Source organism: Ovis aries, chromosome 2, assembly GCF_016772045.2.
Source record: "Ovis aries strain OAR_USU_Benz2616 breed Rambouillet chromosome 2, ARS-UI_Ramb_v3.0, whole genome shotgun sequence".
In the NCBI taxonomy this organism is placed as follows: Eukaryota; Metazoa; Chordata; class Mammalia; order Artiodactyla; family Bovidae; genus Ovis; species Ovis aries.
In genome coordinates, this window is record NC_056055.1 from 135,648,697 (window position 1) to 135,668,515 (window position 19,819).

Here is a 19,819-nt window from a genome sequence, read left to right on the forward strand (position 1 = left end):
TGCTAACAACAACCGAAAGAGCTTACACTAAAGATGGGAAAGCATGACACAGCCTGTGTTAGAGCAAGTATGATAAAATGAACATTTTAATCTACTATTGATAAAGTGGAGATAAATTGATAAATTTGAAGAGTCATTTGATGTATCAAAAACCTATCAAAAACCTTAAGAACATACATATCATTTTACTGGAAATTCAACATCTAGGAATTTATAGTAAGAAAGTGATAAGGTAGATGCCCAAAGGTTTATAGTAGTGAAAGATTAGGAATAACCCTAAATAAACCTAATCAGTAAAGGGTCGGTAAAATTAACTCACTCATTTATTCAGCAATTAAGTGTGGAGTAGTTACTCTGTGTCAGGCATTTTTCTAGGTTCTCAGAATATACCCCCAAGACAGAAATTCTTTCATAATTCTATTGGGAATGACAGAAAATAAACTAATAAGAAAGTACTACGCATTTATAAATTCTGTGATGAAAACTACATTGGATACTGTGGTAAGAGCTAATTGGGGAATAACTAGGTGAGGCGGTCAGGAAGGGCCCCCTCTGAGGAAGTGATATTAGGCTGAGACCTAGAAGACAGGACAATGCAACCGTGTATTCGATGTCTCAGGCAAAAGGAACAACCTTCCACAGAGAAGGAACTACAAATTCAGACTGTGAAGGTGTGGAGGTACGCAGATGCCTGATTTGGAACCCCTGCTCTCTACTTAGTAGCCATGTGACTTCAAGCAAGCCGTTAACTCCTCTGTGCCTCAGTTTGCAGTGTCTGTAAAATAGATATTATACTAGTACCTACCTCATAAGGTTATTATGAGAACTAAATGAGTTAATACATGTGTAGTGCTTAGAATAGTACCTAGCACATAGTAAGCACTTTATTAGTATATTTTTTAAGAATTAATTATGGGACTTCCCTGGTGGGTCAGTGACTCCATGCTTCCACTAAGACTGCATGCTTCCACTGCAGGGGACATGGGTTTAATCCCTAATCAGAGATCCAACATGATGCATGGCATGGCCAAAAAAAAAAATTTGAAAATAAATTAATTATGGAATTAATTGGAATACCAGTGTAGCCAAAATGGAATACCATATAGCCATTAGATAAGATATATGAACTGAGCTGTTGATCTGTATTGACACATTAGGATGTACCAGGATATATCAACTAAAAAAGAAGAAGAAGCAGTATTTCAAATTTCTTAAATCCTGTCTTACTTTTCTAAGAATACCTCAAAGCACTGAACTTTATGAAAGATTATGGTAAAAATAGATCAGTAACTTTCACTGTCTATGATACCACATAAGATGAAAGTTACTGATCTATTTCTGATGTACTGTCAGAGTTGAAAACCATCAGCTTCAACTGTATGTAAGAACAACTGAAGGTTTGGGAAATAGGTCCTTGTTCGTTTAAATTATGTTTTACTAATAATACACAGTCAGGAAATTGTCCCACGGGAATAGTCACGGATATGTCCCAAGGTTTTGTTGTAAAGCATTGTGTTAAGAGAACCTAAATGTCTAATAAAAAAATATTAAGTGAATAATTATGGGATATTGTCACAAGGGAATACTATACTGTGTAACCATTAAAAAATGATAGGAACATTTCTTAATGAATGGGTATTGTTTATAACATTTGGTCAAATAAAGCATATTATAAAACAAGGTAGCTACATGGATTCCATTCATTTTTCTCTTTACATCTTTAAGTAGACATATGGAGAGATACTTTTAGAAAAATAAAAATGCCTGGAAGGAGATAGACTAAAATATTAACAACGATTATACATTTATAATTTTTAAGTGAACAGTTCAGTTCAGTCGCTCAGTTGTGTCCAACTCTTTGCAACCCCATGAATTGCAGGACGCCAGGCCTCCCTGTCCATCTCCAACTCCCAGAGTTCACTCAGACTCATGTCCATCGAGTCAGTGATGCCATCCAGCCATCTCATCCTCTGTCGTCCCCTTCTCCTCCTGCCCCCAATCCCTCCCAGCATCAGAGTCTTTTCCAATGAGTCAACTCTTCGCATGAGGTGGCCAAAGTACTGGAGTTTCAGCTTTAGCATCATTGCTTCCAAAGAACTCTCAGGGCTGATCTCCTTCAGAATGGACTGGTTGGATCTCCTTGCAGTCCAAGGGACTCTCAAGAGTCTTCTCCAACACCACGGTTCAAAAGCATCAATTCTTCAGTGCTCAGCCTTCTTCACAGTCCAGCTCTCACATCCATACATGAATATTAGAGGAATTAAAACTTATACATAGAAATAAATTATTTTAAATGGTATTATTCACTGAATACCTTTTAAAGTTTGACCTGAATTTAGCAGTACCACTTAACTAACATTAATAGAAACTCCTAAAGGGTTTCTCAAAAACAAAATAAGAAGTACTCTGCTGTATCAAATAGGAAAGCAAATAATGTTATATTCTGAATTTGAATGTAATGAAAAATAAACTGGCCAATTTCCTAATCCACTTGCTGATTCAAGCTAAAAAATCTTTTCATTTAAAAAAAAAAATCACCTATTGAATAATGTCTCACCAGTGAATAGAGATTATTTTTGCAATAAGGCAATTTCAGTGGATGTGGTTATCATGGGATAATCACACCCCTGGGGTACAGCCTTGTGCCTGTAATCTCCCAGGAGTGTAATTATTTCATGATAACTGTACCCCCTGGTGTTACATTATTTCTATTATGAAATTCTTAGTTTAGTATATAAAGTAACTTACTTTGATCACTGGAAACTGCAAGGTGCTGTTAGAACATTCCAGCTGTGAGGTTTACAGAGACCAGCTATAAGATTTACTTCTCCTTTACAAAGTTAAATTAGGCAATCAAAATGCTTCTCTGGCTAAGCTGGTTTAGAATATCTTTTCTACTGATAAGATCATCTTAACTTTGTAAGTTTTTGTACACTCTAGATATATCAAAATTATATGTAAAACTTATAAGCTTCAGTGGTGACTGAATATTTGTAAAATATTTTTATGGTACAACATAACTAAATGCCTGGCCCACTGGCCTTTTGTTTACACTCTGTAGCGCTTATTCCTATCATTGCCTCTTACCTTCGGTTACTTACTCATATTCTTAATGTAAATTGAAACCAGCATTTTTTAAAATACACAGTGGTGCTTTTCAACAAAGCAAGTGGGGTTTTTTTCTGGTTTTTTTTGGCTTTAATAGAGTGAATGGTCACATATATCTGTATGTCTCTTACTTAATCTTTTTGTTTGTTTTGTTTCAGTCTTGCTTGTGTTTTTTTGTAATAGACTTTATTTTTTAGAGCAGTTTTAGGGTCGTAGCAAAATGGAGAGAAAAGCACAGAGTTCCCATATGCCACCTGCCCCCGCAGATACATAACCTCCCCCATTGTCAACATATCCCAGCAGAGTGGCATGTGCTGTAGTTGATGAACCTACAGTGACACATCATCATTATCCAAAGTCCATAGTTTACCATAGGTCTCACTCTTGGTGTTGTGCCTTCCATGGGTTTGGACAAATGTATGATGGCATGTATCTGCCAGTATAGTCTCATACAAAGTAGTTTCACTGTCCTAAAAAACCATTTGTGCTCTGAGCCTTTGTCCCTCCCTCCCCTCTAATCCCTGACAACCACTGATCTTTTTACTCTCTCCATAATTTCACCTTTTTCTGAAGGTCATATTGTTGGAAGCATACTGTATGTGGCCTTTTAAGACTGGCTTCTTTCATTTGTGTATGTTGCTGCTGCTGCTAAGTCGCTTCAGTCGTGTCCGACTCTGTGCGACCCCATAGACAGCAACCCACCAGGCTCCCCCGCCCCTGAGATTCTCCAGGCAAGAACACTGGAGTGGGTTGCCATTTCCTTCTCCAGTGCATGAAAGTCAAAAGGGAAAGTGAAGACGCTCAGTCGTGTCTGACTCCTAGTGACCCCATGGACTGCAGCCTTCCAGGCTCCTCCATCCATGGGATTTTCCAGGCAAGAGTACTGGAGTGGGGTGCCATTGCCTTCTCCGCTTGTATATGTTAAGGCGTTTCAATTGTGTCTGACCCTTTGCGACACTGAACTGCAGTCCCCCAGGCTTCTCTATCCTTGGGTTTTTCCTTCCAGGCAAGAATACTGCAGTGGGTTGCCATTTCCTTCTCCAGGGGATCTTCCCAACCCAGGGATTAAACCCATGTCTCTTATGTCTCCTACATTGGCAGGTGGATTCTTACAACTAGCACCACCTGGGAAGCCCTTCTTTAACTTAGTAATATGCATTTAAGGTTCCTCTATGTCTTTTCATGGCATATTAGCTCATTTCTTCATAGTGCTGAATAACAACCCACTGTCTGGATGTACCACAGTTTATTGATCCGTTCACCTGCTAAAGCACATCTTGGTTGCTACCATGTTTTGACAGTTACAAATAAAGCTGCTATATTAACATCTACATGCAGGTTTTTATGTGGTTATAGTTTTCAACTTGTTTAAGTAAATATGAAGAAACATAATTGCTGGATCATGTGGTAAGAATATATTTAGTTTTATAAGAAGCTCCCAAACTGTCTCCCAAAGTAGGGCACCATTTTGCATTCCCACCAACAATGAATGGGAGCTCCCATTGCACCACATCCTCATCAGCATTTGGCATTGTCAGTGTTAGGAATTTTGGTCATTCTGGTTGGTGTAGAGTGGTACCTTGTTGTTTTATTTTGCACTTCCCTGATGACATATTATTCAGCACATCTTTTTTTTTTTTTTTTTTAGTTTTTTTTTAGTTTTTAATTTTTTTTTAATTTTAAAATCTTTAATTCTTACATGCGTTCCCAAACATTGCTTATTTGCCATCTGTATATCTTCTTGGTGAGGTATCTGTTAAGGCCTTTGGCCCATTTTTTAACACTGAGTTATTTTCTCAGAGAAGGCAGTGGCACCCCACTCCAGTACTCTTGCCTAGAAAATCCCATGGACAGAGGAGCCTGGTAGGCTGCAGTCCATGGGGTCACTAGGAGTCAGACATGACTGAGCGTCTTCACTTTCCCTTTTGACTTTCATGCACTGGAGAAGGAAATGGCAACCCACTCCAGTATTCTTGCATGGAGAATCCCAGGGACAGGGGAGCCTGGTGGGCTGCTGTCTGTGGGGTCACACAGAGTCGGACACGACTGAAGTGACTTAGCAGCAGCAGAGTTATTTTCTTATTGTTGAGTTTTAAGAATTCTTTATATAACTGGGGTATCAATCCTTTATCAGATTTGTCTTCTGCAAATATTTTCTCCAGGTTTGTGGCTTGTCTTTTCATTTCTTTGAAAAATGTTTTTATAACAGCTTTATTGAGTTATAATTGACACACCATACAGTTCACGCATTTGAAGTATACAGTTCAATGGCTTTGAATTTGTATATTCACAGAGTTGTCCATCCATTACGATGGTTAATTTGAAAACATTTTCAGTTCCTCAGAATGAAACCCCTCATTCCTCAGTTCTTATCCCCAGTCTTCCCCAGTCCTAGGCAACCATTAGTCTACTTTCTGCCCTTTTTTTTTTTTTTTTGGCCTATTCTGGAAATTTCGTATAAATGGAATCACACAATATGTAGAAAAGAAAAATTTCACACTTTAACACAAAATTGCCTTGCTTTTGCCTACCCTAGGCACGTAGCTTCCAGTGTCCTCTCTCCACAGAGTCTTCCAGGGTCATCTTCCTTACATGTTGATATGCACCAGTGTGCACAGAGCACTGTTAGCCAGGGAAGCTCATCCATGCCATATGGAGCTTTTATTAGGGTTTAATTACATAGGCATGGTTTACTGAATCAGTGGCCATGTGGTTGAACTCAATCTCTTGTCCCTCTTCCTTCCCCTGGAGATCAGGCTGACATGTGGCTCAGAGCTCCAACCCTCTAATCACATGGTTGGCCTTTCTCCTGTGGCCGGCCCCATCCTGACTCATCTCCTTGGCATAAGCGTTCTAGGGGCTCACCGTGACGTTATCACTCAGGAAATCTCCGATATTTAGAGGCTCCCTTCCACAAATTGGGGACAGAGGCTCCCAAGTTCTTTATTATACAGCAGTTGTATTTTCATTTAGTTCAAAATACTAGGTTTCTCTTGAGATTTCTTCTGTGTGTTATTTATAACTGTGTTTATTTAGTCTCCAAATATTTTGCGATTTTCTGGTGCTCATTCCGTATTGGTTTCTAGTTTAATTCCATTTTGGTCTCAGAGCAATCTTTGTATGATTTCCGTTCTTTTATAAATGTTAAGGTGTACGTTAAGGTTATGGCTCAGGATATAGTCTTGGTGACTCTTCCATACGATCTTGAGAAGAGTGTATATTCTGCTTTGATTGGATGGAGTGCTCAATAAATAACAACTAGATCCAGGTGATGGGAATGGTGCTGTTCAACTACGTCCTGCTGATTTTTTGCCTGGTAGATCTGTCAGTTTCTGATAGAGGAGTCCTGAAGTTCACTGCAACTATAATAGAGGATTTGTCTATTTCTGAAAACATTTATATCAGTTTTGGCCTCACATATTTTAATACTGTCTTACTAGGTGCATACACATTTGGGATTGTTGTGTGTTAGAGAGTGTGCCCTATTTTCATTATGTAATTGTCTCTGTTTATCTTTCATAAAGGATTGTTCTGAAAGCATATTCCTTGGTCTGAAATATGCTTTATCTGAAAATAATGTTATACTCCAGCTGTATTTTATTAGTGTTAGCATGGTATATCTTTCTCTCTATCTTTACTTTTAATCTGTCTTTTTTTCCCCTCAGTGTCTTTAAACTGGGTTTCTTTTTTTTTCTTTAAGACTGAAAATTTTTATTGAAAAGTCACATAATCAAGACAGTCAAAACTAAAAGTTTAACTTTAGGTAGCATAAACATTACAGAAACAAAAATGAAAACAATCTCTGTAGTTTTTGTGTCTACCTAAGAGTTTTAATTCTGATCTTTTGTTGAGATCAACGTGAGATTTCATGTAAATAATTGTCTAGCAATTAATAAATCAATTTTAATAAAACCGAGAGATCAAAAGATACCTTCAGCAAGTACTAAATCATACTGCTGATGTAATGCTTTATTACTTTATCTTATTTATTATTTATTAGTTTATTTTAATCTTAAGTGGAACAATAAGCAATTAAGGATAAAATCCAATTTTAAAAGATGCTTTAAATTCTGTAAAACATTCCATATATGCACTGAATTTGGTCAAGTGGTTTCACAGGACTGACGATGGAGTCAAGAGCCGTCACTCCCTCAGTGGAAGGGCCCAGTGCCTGGAGGGGGATCCAGCAGGAGGTGTGGCTAGGTCTGCAGATGAAGGAAGGCAAGGAAGGGTGGAGGAGTTCTTTCTCACAGCTTCCTCATGGTGTAGGAGGTGAGATTATTGACCAAGAAAGAGGGATTGGAAAGAGGTGGGGCTTAGTGATTTAAGGGCAATGCAACCTGATGGAGGGTTGAGAGCCGACTAGGGAAACACAGCACAGTAGCCTGGGGCAGGACTGCACACCACTTTTTAAGACACTCTAAACTGGGTTTCTTGTAGGCAGCATACAGTAGGATGTTTTTTAAATCTGTTGTGGATACAATTGGATTAAGATCCACCATATTGATAATTGTTTTCTCTGTGTTGCCCTTGTTCTTTGTTTTTGTCTTCCACTCTTTGCTTTCTCTGGTTTTAATTGAGTATTTTGTGTGATTCCATTTTCTGTCCTCTCGTAGCATATCATTTATGCTTAATTTTCTTAAAATTTTAGTTGCTGTCCTAGAATTTCCCGTATACATTTAGAACTAACCTAAGTCCACTTACAAATAACTCTCTACCACGTCACACGTAGTACCAGTGTCTCATAACAGAGTAAACCAATTGGGTGCGATTCCTTCCTCCTGTCTCTTGCAGCATTGCTGCGTATAATTCATTGATCCATAGTTATTAATATAATGCATCCAATCTGTTATTGCAGTTATCATTTCGAATAAGGTGTTATCTGTTAGATCAGTTAAGAATAAGAAGAATAAAATATTTATCTTACTTGTATTTCTTCTTTTGAAGGATAATTTACTGGATACTGGATAATTTCTATACTAGTGGGTTTTTCCTTTCAACCTTTAAATATTTCAGTCTACTCTCCTTACTTGCATGGTTTCTTAAGAGAAGTCTCATAGGATTCTTATCCTTGTCCCTCTCTTGATTAAGTTTTTTTCCCCCTCTGACATCTTTCATCTTTCTCTGTATCTTTACTCTTAATCTGTCTTTTTTTTCCCTCAGTGTCTTTAAACTGGGTTGTTTTATTTTCTTTCTCTGCATCTTTGATTTTCTTCAATTTGAATATCATATGCCTGGGTATGGATTGTTTTGTATTTATACTGCTTGGTGTTCTCTGAGCTTTCTGGATTTGTGTTTTGGTGTCTATCATTAGTGTTGAAAAATCTCGGCCATTATTATTGCAGATTTTTTTTTTTCCATTCTTTTCTCTCTTTCTGGTATTCCTATTGTACATATGTTACACCTTTTGTAATTGTCCTACAGTTTTTGGATATTCTGACTCCCTCACATGAGGCCCATTTTTTTCTGTTCAGTTTGAGAAGCTTCTGTTGACCTATCTTAAAAGCTTACTGATTCTTTCCTCAGTTATGTCTAATCTGATGATGAGCTCATCAAAGGCATTCTTTATTTCTGTGTTTTTTTCCCTTATCCTTTCCATTAGGTTATTCCTCAGAGTTTCCATCTCTTTGCTCACATTACCCATCTGTTCTGCATACTGTCCACTTTTTCTGGTAGAGCCCTACCATATGAATCTTGTTATGTTAGATTCCCAACCTGATAACCCCAGAATCTTCATTATAGCTGAGTTTGATTCTGTAGCTTGCTTTGTCTCTCAAGCTATGGTTTTTGCCTCCTAGCAAACTTAACAATTTTTGGTTGAAAGCCAGACGTACTGTATCAGGTAGACAGACCCAAGGTAAACAGGCCTTTAGAGTGAGGTTTTGCGTTTATCTGGCTAGGAGTTAGATTGTATTTACTCTTTGTTGTAGCTGTAAATTTTAAAGGATGTTTCCTCTGGTGTCCTTTTGTCTCCTCTGTTATCTTTGGGTTTTCCTACAGATTCTATTAATAGAGGCTGAGCCTGGCTTCAGTTATAATCTGTTATTTTACAGGAACCCTACTGATGCTGTGGTAAGATATGAGGGAAGGAAGGGGAAACATTCAATATAATTCTGTGACTGAGTTTCACTCTTTTAGTGAGCCTCTGCCTCTGGGCTGTAACCTTCACGAGTGCTTCTCAGCTTTTTTCCCTTCACTTCGTACAGCTTCTTTCTTCCCTCACATAGGTTATTGTGGTTGTTGCTTGGTCAGTAAGTTCGACTCATTGCGACTCCGTGGATGGTAGCCCACTAGGCTCCTCTGTCCATGGGTTTTCCAGGCAAGAATACTGGAGTGGGTTGCCGTTTCCTTCTCCAGGGAATCTTCCCAACCCAAGGCTCTAACCCTGCATTGGTAGGTGGATTCTTTACCTCTGAGCCATAGCTTCCTTTGAGGTTAAGCACTTGTTCAAGGCAACAAAATGGTCTGGGTATATTTCACTATAGTTACTTCTCCCTTCCCACTATTGGAAGGGAAGTACCAGGGGCTTGTTCTTTGCTGTTGACAGTGAGAACTTGATGGGGTTTCTGGAAGTAAAACTCACAAAAATGTCAGGGCCCCTTTAAGGTTGGGCGCCAGGAATTTTCATCTCTTAAGCTAGTCCTTGCCCAGTCTCCGGCAGTGGTTGGTTATCGTCTAGGTATATCTCCCAGTTGCTGGCTGTTGGTTTCTGATCCAGATAAATTGAGTCTCTGTTTTGCTTTTAAGTCTGAGTTGCCATATATTTAAAGTTACTTTGCCATTTTTTAAAACTTAGCTATAATTTAAGAGTATTCGGAACTGACTATATGATACCATTGGAGAAGGAAATGGCAATCCATTCCAGTATTCTTGCCTGGAGAATCCCACAGATGGAGAAGCCTAGTAGGTTACAGTCCATGATACCATGGTAAGTCTCACATTTCTAATAAAACTAAATTTTAAGTTCAAAATGGTGTCACTGAATATTGTTGACATACACAAAATTACTTTCTCTGTATTAATGCCTAAATAAGAGGTCCAGCCGTACCTCTAACAGCCAAAATGATGTTTGATACTTAACGTTTCAAGTGTCTCTATCCATTCTTGTTTATGCCAAAGGCTTTTAGTGTGTTTAAACAATATGAAAATTAACAAGCAGCTTAAATTGAGGTGTCATACTTGTTGCAAACATTTCTTTGCATGTCAGTACTCTTTTCCTTGCCTTATTTCCCCTAAGATTTGATTGGGTCTTTCTTGAAAGTCACACTAAGCTGTGGCACTGACAGCATTGTCTGCAGCAGAGCTCCCACACGCTGCCCCTCCATCTCTCCATCAGCTTTCATGTGGGAGGGAGTTTTGTTGCTTGAGAACATGTTTGGGAAATTTAACAAAATAATTGTCTGATCATAAGCTTGTACTAGAAAGACACCTAGGAGCATGCTGAAGTGATTTTCTTTAGAAAGATGATAAACTCAGTTGACCATCTGGCCTATCCCACTGTATCTGTTACTGAATTCTTTTGTGTAATGCTTTGAAGAAGTTGAATCCTCCCATCATAGCCACTGAGACAGCATTACATCTGATGGCAGAACTTTTTCTTAAATCCTTCAACATAATTCTACTACAGGAAAAGTATTACCAGAATCTCTTTAAAGCTAAGCTCCTCAAGTAGGCAGATACTGAAACTAATAAATAAAGCGTTGACCTCAAAATAAAGGAAGGTTAGACACCATTTCTTCTCTTCTTTAATATGTAGTTGTGTGGGTTTTTTTGTTATTGAGTTGTGTGAACTCTTTGTATATTTTGAAAATTAAGCCCTTGTTGGTCATTATTCAGCCATAAAAAAGAATAAAATAATGCTCTTTGCAGCATATGGATGGACATAGAGATTATACTAAGGGAAGTAAACAGACAGGGAGACAAATATGATATCAATTTGTATGTGAAATCTAAAAAAATAGTATGAACTTATTTACAAAACAGAAATAGACTCACAGACATAGGAAACAAAACTGTATGGTTACCAAAGGGTAACGAGTAAAACTTGTCAGTTCCTAGTATTTCAAAGGTCAGATTGATGCTCTTGACCAGTGAGTAATTTTGAACTGTCTATAAGCACTGGTATAATTCAGTGATTAAACTTGTTGTTAGAGCAGCTGTGCCTTAAAATTCCATTGATATTAACAAATTAATTGCAGTCCTGTTCTGTCAGTAAATGGCTCAGCTCTGTGTTAAAAGGCGTGTGTGAGGCTAGTGGAGGCTACACCTCCCATCTCAAAGGGGTGTTAATGATTCTCAGATCGCAGTCATAACTCTTTTACATGACTCTCCCCGTTGATATCATTCCATCTACTCAAGATCTGCCGACATCAAGTAAAGGAAGTTCGTGATTACCTGGGGAAAGGAGAATGAATGATATGTAGTCTACCTGGTCTAGGTAGTCTGCCTACCTAGAAATAATTCTACCCAAACATGAATCTTCATCACATTCCATTTATTTAAAATACCTATGTTTTACCTTTTCCTAAATCTTATATTAAGAGTTTGAAAGTCAAACTCACTTTCTAATTCTTTCCTAGGAAGTATTGCTTTTCTGAAATAGGTACTGTATCTCATTTATCTTTGTATTCCCAATGCTTTGCACAATGTACATGCTTAGTAAATAATAGTTTAGTTAGTGACTGATTAGTTAGGCTTTGTTAACTATACTAAACATTATCTTATTTATCATCTTATTCTCTGAATGTATAGCACAAATTTACGATTTATATATTTCCTATTCTTTTGTATGAACTAACTTTCCCAAAAAGATTGAAAGCAAAAACCAAGTTCTCTATTCTTTATTTCTCAAGTACCTAGTGAGATAAAATAATAAGCCCTCAGTAATACTTCATATTGACTTGCAAAATCACTTTCTATGTAAAATTACAATTCCTTATGCAGGGGTCTCTCCATAGTTTTAGAGAGACCTCGTTTAGAAATGTAGTGAAAGTCTATAGTAACTTAGTCATTCAGTAATTACTTTTTTTTTTTTTACTTTTTTTTCAGTAATTACTTTTGAATGTTGTTGTTTGTGGTTGTTAGTCACTAAGTTGTATCCAACTCTTTGCAACACCTTGGACTGTAGCCCACCAGGCTCCTCTGTCCATGGGATTTCCAGGCAAAAATACTGGAGTGGCTTGCTGTTTTCTTCTCCAGGGGATTTTCCCCACCCAGGGATCAAACTGGTGTCTCCTGCATTGGCAGGCAGTTTCTTTACTGCTGAGCCACCAGGAAAGCTCCACTGTTGACTGACTTGATTTATTTTTAAGTAAAATTCACTGGTCTTAAATATAGTTTGAATTTGACAAATGTATGCATCCATGTAATGAATTTCTCCAACAAGATATAGAGCATAGAGCGTTGTCATCACCTAGTAAATACCCTTCAGTCCCCTTTCCAGTTGGCCTCTTCCACTTACAACTACCACTCTAATTTCTAATCCCATATGTTACTTTTACCTGTTCATGATCTTCATATAGATGGAATCATCCGATATGTGTTCTTCTGTGTCTGGCTTCTTTGACTCAACATGATGTTTTTGAAGTTCATGGATGCATTTCTTTTCAAGAGTGTTCATACTCTCATAACTTCTTTAGAACTTAGTGCTGACTTCTAATACTTCATATTCATCACAACACAAATGATTTTTCTTTGTTCTCTAGGACTGTGAATTCACTTTATTATCTTTATCACTTTATTATAATGTTTAGTGATAGATGTATCATCACTGAAATACCTGCATGTAAATTAAGTTGAAAATATAAAGATATAATCAAATGAAACTCAAATATCTTTAACATTATTGATTCTGTAAGGCAAGGCTGTTTTTAATACAGTGTTTTTCACTAGCATACAATAAGAGCAGTTTCACCTTTCCTTGCTTTTGTGTATTTTCCAGACACACAGACAAAAATGAAATGTTTAATTTTTCCTTTGTATTGTATGTCTTAATAGAGATCAGATTAGCTTTCTTCAGTATGAACTTGGATAAGGGCAGTAAGAAACCCTATTGTTTCCAACCTCCACTAAGATGAACTGGCAGTGTGTCAGGAAAATTCCCAGTATGGAGCAGTTTTATTACAATTCAGTACAATTGGTTTCTTGCATAACCTTTAGAAAATCATACATAAAACATTCTCATCTGTATAAATAAAAATCACCCACACACTTTATTAATAGCTTTGTTCACTTTTTTCCTGGGACGTGTGCTGCACGCTCCTACTGTGCCCCCCTTTTCAGTCTTTTTTAAAGATAACTTTCTATAAGCTTTCTTTAAAGCAAAAAGGTTAGGTAATATTAGGAATCAAATACAAGTATAAGATAATTTTGATAATTCTCCCTCTTGATCACGTACATAACTAGTGTTTCTAAGTGTCCTTTTTACGTTTAGTGACAGAGTGTGGATTTTTCACAATATATAGTCAGTTTAACTTCAAGAAAGAAAGAAGAAATAAATGTCGTACTTTACATGGAAATAAGAATCATAATTTATTTGTGATGTGTTTGGGGGTTTATTTTCAAACATATACATTTTTAAGGTTTATGTCACTGTTAGTAAATAAACCACAGTAAATAACATGGTGAAACCAAGACCATACCAAGTTGAAGTCTTAGCTTTTTTTCCTTAGTCTAGTTCGTTAGCAAAAATGTGTTTGTTTTCAGGTGTCATCTTCCTGAATCCAAACTTCAGAAAACCTTCCATTATTCCCCTAAAGTATGTGTTATAAAATACCCAGATAGTTGAATAATAAGCCTTTAGATCTAACTGCTAATTTACAGGAAATACAAAGGTCAAAAGAACATATTAAATGACATCATTGCCCAGAATGGGGGAAATTCTGCAGGAAAAATGACCCAGTTTCTTGAACAAATGAATAGCAATAAAGGGAGCATAAGGAGGAAAAATGGCTACTTTTTTTAGATTAAAAGAGATTTAAGATGGGTCATTTATACCTCAAAAAGAGAGAAGGAGAGGGAGAAAAATACTCTATCAAAAAAGAAACAAAAATACTTGGAGGTAGTAAATAAAACAAGAATGGTAAAATATTGATAATTGTTGAGGCTGTGTGAGTATATAGAGCTCTTTACATTATTCTCTCTAGGTTTGAGATTTTTTTCATTATATAAAGTTAAAATACACAGAACAAGAAGGAAAAAAATTGATCACCCTTGTCATTGCAAACAAAATTATACTCACTCTAGCAATAGCATTTTAGTCCCAGCAAACAGTTGGTGGTGTTCAGTGCCCCAGTAAACAGTAGCATCCTATAAATTAAATTAGTGTATTTGAGAGAAGGAGGGCAAAGTATTTCTTTTTTTTTTTTCTTTTTCTTTTTTTTCAAAGTATTTCTAATACAGCTATTATTAACCTAGAACTCGGTGTCCTCTCTTCTCCCACTGGATGCCGTAAAATAGTAGAAGAAATGCTTTGTTTGAAAGGAATGATGAATTTTGAAAGGAAGATGCCTCTGTCTTAGGAAAAGCAGATGGGCCTAGGTTAACAGTGAAACACAGGAAGTATCTCTGCCTTTAGCATTAGTCTTCCTCTGTGCAGTGTGTGGCATTCACCTGGGACTACCGTCCTCTAGTTGTGAAGTCAGCGATAGGGCCTTTCTCACAGCCAGCCCTTTTGATTCCTATATTATTCTCTGATAAAATACCTATTTTACTACAGAAGATTTTTTACCTTCTGTTGCTTTTGTTAGTTCTATAAAAATGAATGTTCTTAATGAACAAATTAAACCCTTCACAAACATGATTTTAATACAATATAATTTGCCTTCAGAATTTTTTTCTGTGACATTAACTTCATGGTATTTTCCTAGTAGAATAAAGTCTGGGTCTAATCAGGACATAGAACTGCATACTATAGTCACAATCAGTATTTTGATATTTACCCACATATCATAGCAAAGCAAGTTTGCAAAATTAATGAATGCTGAAAACAGTTTCTTCCATGGACCTGCTTTTCTAATTTGGAACACTGGTTTTCAGGCTACGGAGGCTTAACCCAGCCTGGCTGAAGTGATCTAGAAAGGATCCCTCACAAATCTACATTTTAAAACAAATGCCCTTTTTTCTTGGAGAAGGAAATGACAACCCGCTCCAATATTCTTGCTTAGAGAATCCTGTGGACAGAGGAGCCTGGTGGGCTGCTGTCTATGGGGTTGCACATAGTCGTTCATGACTGAAGTGACTTAGCATGCACGCATGCATGGAGAAGGAGATGGCAACCCACTCCAGAATTCTTGCCTGGAGAATCCCAGGGACAGAGGAGTCTGGTGGGCTGCCATCTATGGGGTCACACAGAGTCAGACACAACTGAAGTGACTTAGCAGCAGCAGCAGAAGCCCTTTTTTCTGAGTTCTCTAGAATCATTCTGCCATGGCAAATTTAAGAGCAAACCACACATTCCTAAAGCCCAGCTACATGTGTAATTTAAATTATTAAGATATCCAAAAAAAGTAACCATTTTGCATTTGAACATATTTGTAAAATCTGTCTTTTAAACATATCTGTATAATCTATTATATCAATTAAAGTTTGAGCTCTCAGCTGGAGTCGTGTCCGTCAGTTTAGCTCTACCCAGCCACTATCACAATAACATGAAAGTATAAAGATATCTTGCTAAATATATCTTAGTTAAACTTGATATGTCAACATCTTTTAAACCTAGAACTTGTGATGATAGGAGAAAGTTTAAGTACCAAATGAAGGGAATAAGTCTGGATTTTGAAAAATGTTACTATCAAGAGCATTTTTTGTAAAAAAAAATATATATATATATATATATATATATATATATATATATAAAATAATCCTAAATGGTTATAGCTACTGACAAAAAAATAGTTGTTTTATTTATTGAGTACTGTTAGATTCTTCACTAATCACTGTATTTAGAGTCTTACAGTGTGGAAGTACATGCTGAGCATATGTACTATAAAATCTCAGTTAAGATTTTAGAGAAATATAAGTGATGGAAGAGTAATTTTTGTTTCATAGTCTGTATAATCTCTGTCAGCCTGGGGAAAAAGAGATCATTTTCTTGAAGTGGTTGGAAGTGCTATAATGAAAAAATTTTAAGCATGTTTTCTAATACATTTTATTAAAATTACCCATCTTTTGATGAAAACTGATGAAATCAGTACCCTCTCATCATAATGGCCAAAACTCTTTAGCCCTTCACTGGAGTGCTTTTTATCCTAATTCTTAACATGTTTGCTTTCTGAATTCATTTAACATCTAAAAAGTTGTTGACAAAGAAATGTAGTTTTGACACTTCAGGAAAGACATTTTCTACTTCATAAAATTATGTTTCTACATGTGAAATTTGACAAGGCACCAAAAAGTGAACACTCTATAATTAATTTAAAGCTATTGTATTAGCGCTTCAGTGCCATTTAGAGGCAATCCATACTAATATTTAAAATTCAGTTTTTTACTTACCATCTTATTATCGATATTATCAACCAAACTGAATAATTTTTCTCAAAGTCATTAAAGTAATCCACAGGGACTAATTGTATAAAAGAAAAAACAAAAAATCATGTTGTTTTAAAATGAAATATATCAGTCAAAGGCACTGCTTTGTGATGTTTTTGTTTTCAATAAATAAGGCTTTTTCCCCCAATAAATTAAAGCATCACATTATTAATACTTCCCATACTCCAATAATAGGCAGTTTTTCTAATTATCTCCCTAATACCTGTAGGCAACTTTCAATTGTTTTTGCTAATATGGATAGAATGGTAAAGCCCAGAGTCCAGTAAGAGTTATTGACCTACACCTGAACTTGTCTGACCAAACTTTTTACCAAAGATGCTACTGACAAGAGAACGGATTTAAATTGTATTGCCTATTTCCTTTTGCATTTTATGGTAACATGTAAGTGAGCGTGCAAATAAGTATCAGTAGTTAAAAGACCAAGAGAGCAGTTAAGAGTAAAGAAACTAGATGACATACTCAGTCAGCAAACTAGAATATCAGTTTCTGAGTGTTTCTCCATCCTCCCAACTTCCCATATGAATTCCTTGTTGGCAGGAACTGTCCTATTCTTCCCTGCATTCCAGATACATTGCCCAGTGTAGTTCATTAGAGCCAGTGTAATGATTTAGGCCAGAAACTTCTAAAACCTTCCATGAAATGTCATTATTTGCTGCCGGCAGGGAAAACAAAGTGAAACTGGAATATGCAAAAGGAGGAGGAAAGAGTCTCTCTTATCTTACATACATATAATAATGTTTGAGGGAAGAGTACAGATGTTTAAAATTTTTTTATTTTTAATTATATCTGTGTTTAGCCCATATTATTTGTCTTTAGAGCATATTATATTACCAAAACAAGCTCACTTTTCAAAAAGTTCGGGGATTTTGCTAAAGTGCAAACAACAGCTTGTAGAAAATATAACACATACACACATATAACCAGCCTAAAACTGCTTGTCACCAACCCCAAACTAATGACTAGAAGCTTCAAACTCTGGGTATGTATATGTGCAAGATTATAACTAAAGTACTTGATGGTTACTGATAGCGTGTGTGTGTGTGTGTGTGTGTGTGTGTGTGTGTGTGTGAGTTAGCAACCACATGGCAATGTATTCAGTATTGGTATTTGATAAATAAGGGTTAGAAATTTTGAATTGGAAACTAGAATATTAAATTGCTCATGTACCTTTAAAAGTATCTCTTTTTAAATTCTTACTGAGAGAATAACTATTAAAAATTTAATTACAGTCTTTTTTATCATTTTGCTTTGATTTTATACTAAAAACTACCAAGAAGATAACATTTAAGTGTATCTTTTCAATATGACAAAGTTACATAAGAAGAGAGTCCCCTAGCACGTAAAGAAAAATGCAATTATTTTCTATTCTGAATCTCCAGACTGCTGTTTTAGAAAATCATATCTGATTATTTGCTCAGCAGAAGATTATTGAGTTGATTTAGCTGTGATTTTATTTAACAAAGCTTCAACTACATTCCTACTGTGGAGTCCGAAAAAGGTAGAGAGATATAAATGATACATTCAAACTGTGATTTTTGTGAACAGGGCCATCGATGCACCCCTCGGAGCTAATAGCGGAGATGAGAAACAGTGGGTTTGCACTGAAACGAAATGTACTGGGGAGAAACTTGACCGCAAATGATCCATCACAGGTAATGATCTTTTTATCAGTAAGCTGAAAATGTCTATAAATCTAAATGTGATTGCTTGTGAATTGCTACTTAATGTTTTCCAATATGCATATATCCATAGGAAGGCAAGATAGAGCAAAGAAAATGCCTAAAATACATCTTGATTTTGCTTCTTTATTATTTTAGCCTAAACGAGAAGTTGTTTTTAAATCTATATTTTAATAAATAAAACTGCTTCTCTGGGTTTTTGTGGATAAAATACCTAACTGATCTGGTGATAAGGCTGTTACTTTTTCCTTCTTGCTAACTTAGCCTGAAGTGATGTTAAACAGAACCAATGAGAAGAAGTGTATAAAAGCAAACCCCTCAAAATAATGGAAAGTATTTTAAACAGTTACTTGATTAAACTGTACATAGATCCAGAAATGGTTGAGTTTAAAGGGTTGTAGATGTTCTAATATAAATCATTTATTTCATTTAATGAGGAAACTGGAGCCCACAGAAGTTAAGTGATTTCCCTAAGATCATGTGGCTGTTGAGAGACAGAGCTGAGACTAAATCCCAGACTCCCACTGGCATAAACTTGTGCTGCTCTGAGAGTCACATTCCATCTCAGACATTGCTAGGGATTGTACGTGTAACCTATCTACCGTGTATAAAGTGGAGTGAAGTGTTAGTCGAAGTCGTGTCCTAATCTTTGCAAGTCCATGAACTGTAGCCCGCCAGTCTCCTCTGTCAATGGGATTCTCCAGGCAAAAATACTGGAGTAGGTTGCTGTTCCCCTCTCCAGGAGATCTTTCCCACCCAGGGATCAAACCCGTGTCTTCCGCATTTCAGGCAGATTCTTTACCTAGAATACCGGAGAGCTCTAAGCCACCAGAGAAGCCCATTTATTATGTATGTGTACTGTTTAATATATTTAATAATGTACTGTTGGAATTAGAAAGGCAAAAAGTGTGGGTGTTTTGACCTTCCTGTAGAGCTCGTGATCTTCCTGGGTTTTATGTTTCATTAAATTAAACAGAAAATATTTAAACTCACAAGTGTTTAAATTCAAACTTAAGAGAGAATTGTAAAGCCATTATCCTCCAATTAAAAATAAATAAGTTTTTTTAAAAAATAAAAGTGGAGAAAGGTTAAAAAAAAAATAAAAACGAGAGAGAGTGGAAGCCGTGCTTTAAATATTTCATCTGTGTTTCTCTATCGTCCTCTCCTGATAAAGCAGTCCTCTTAATCTCTTAGGCCGTTATGATCCTCCTTGGCAGGTAGACTACAAAAGTTTTTGAATTCCACTTTCCAGTCTAAAATGTCATACTCATCAACAGTGTGTCCCTAATATAAAACTTATTTGTAAATGTTTCCTGACAACTAACTTGTTTTCTAGTCTAGCAATTTAATGATGTTTTTGTTGACTTAGGAATATGTTGCAAGCGAGGGTGAAGAAGATCCAGAAGTTGAATTTTTAAAGTCACTAACAACCAAACAAAAACAGAAACTCCTCAGGTGATTAAAAAGTGTCTGTTTAATTAATT

At 36.3% G+C, this 19,819-nt stretch overlaps 1 protein-coding gene across 1 annotated transcript in view; it reads left to right on the top strand.

Moving 5' to 3' along the window:
- The window catches only part of CIR1 (corepressor interacting with RBPJ, CIR1), a 37,123-nt gene that overhangs the window by 15,130 nt on the left and 2,174 nt on the right, over positions 1-19,819 (top strand). Inside the window, 2 exon segments of the mRNA XM_004023448.5 lie at positions 18,202-18,308; positions 19,705-19,790. Coding sequence (XP_004023497.3) covers positions 18,202-18,308; positions 19,705-19,790 — 193 coding nt within the window.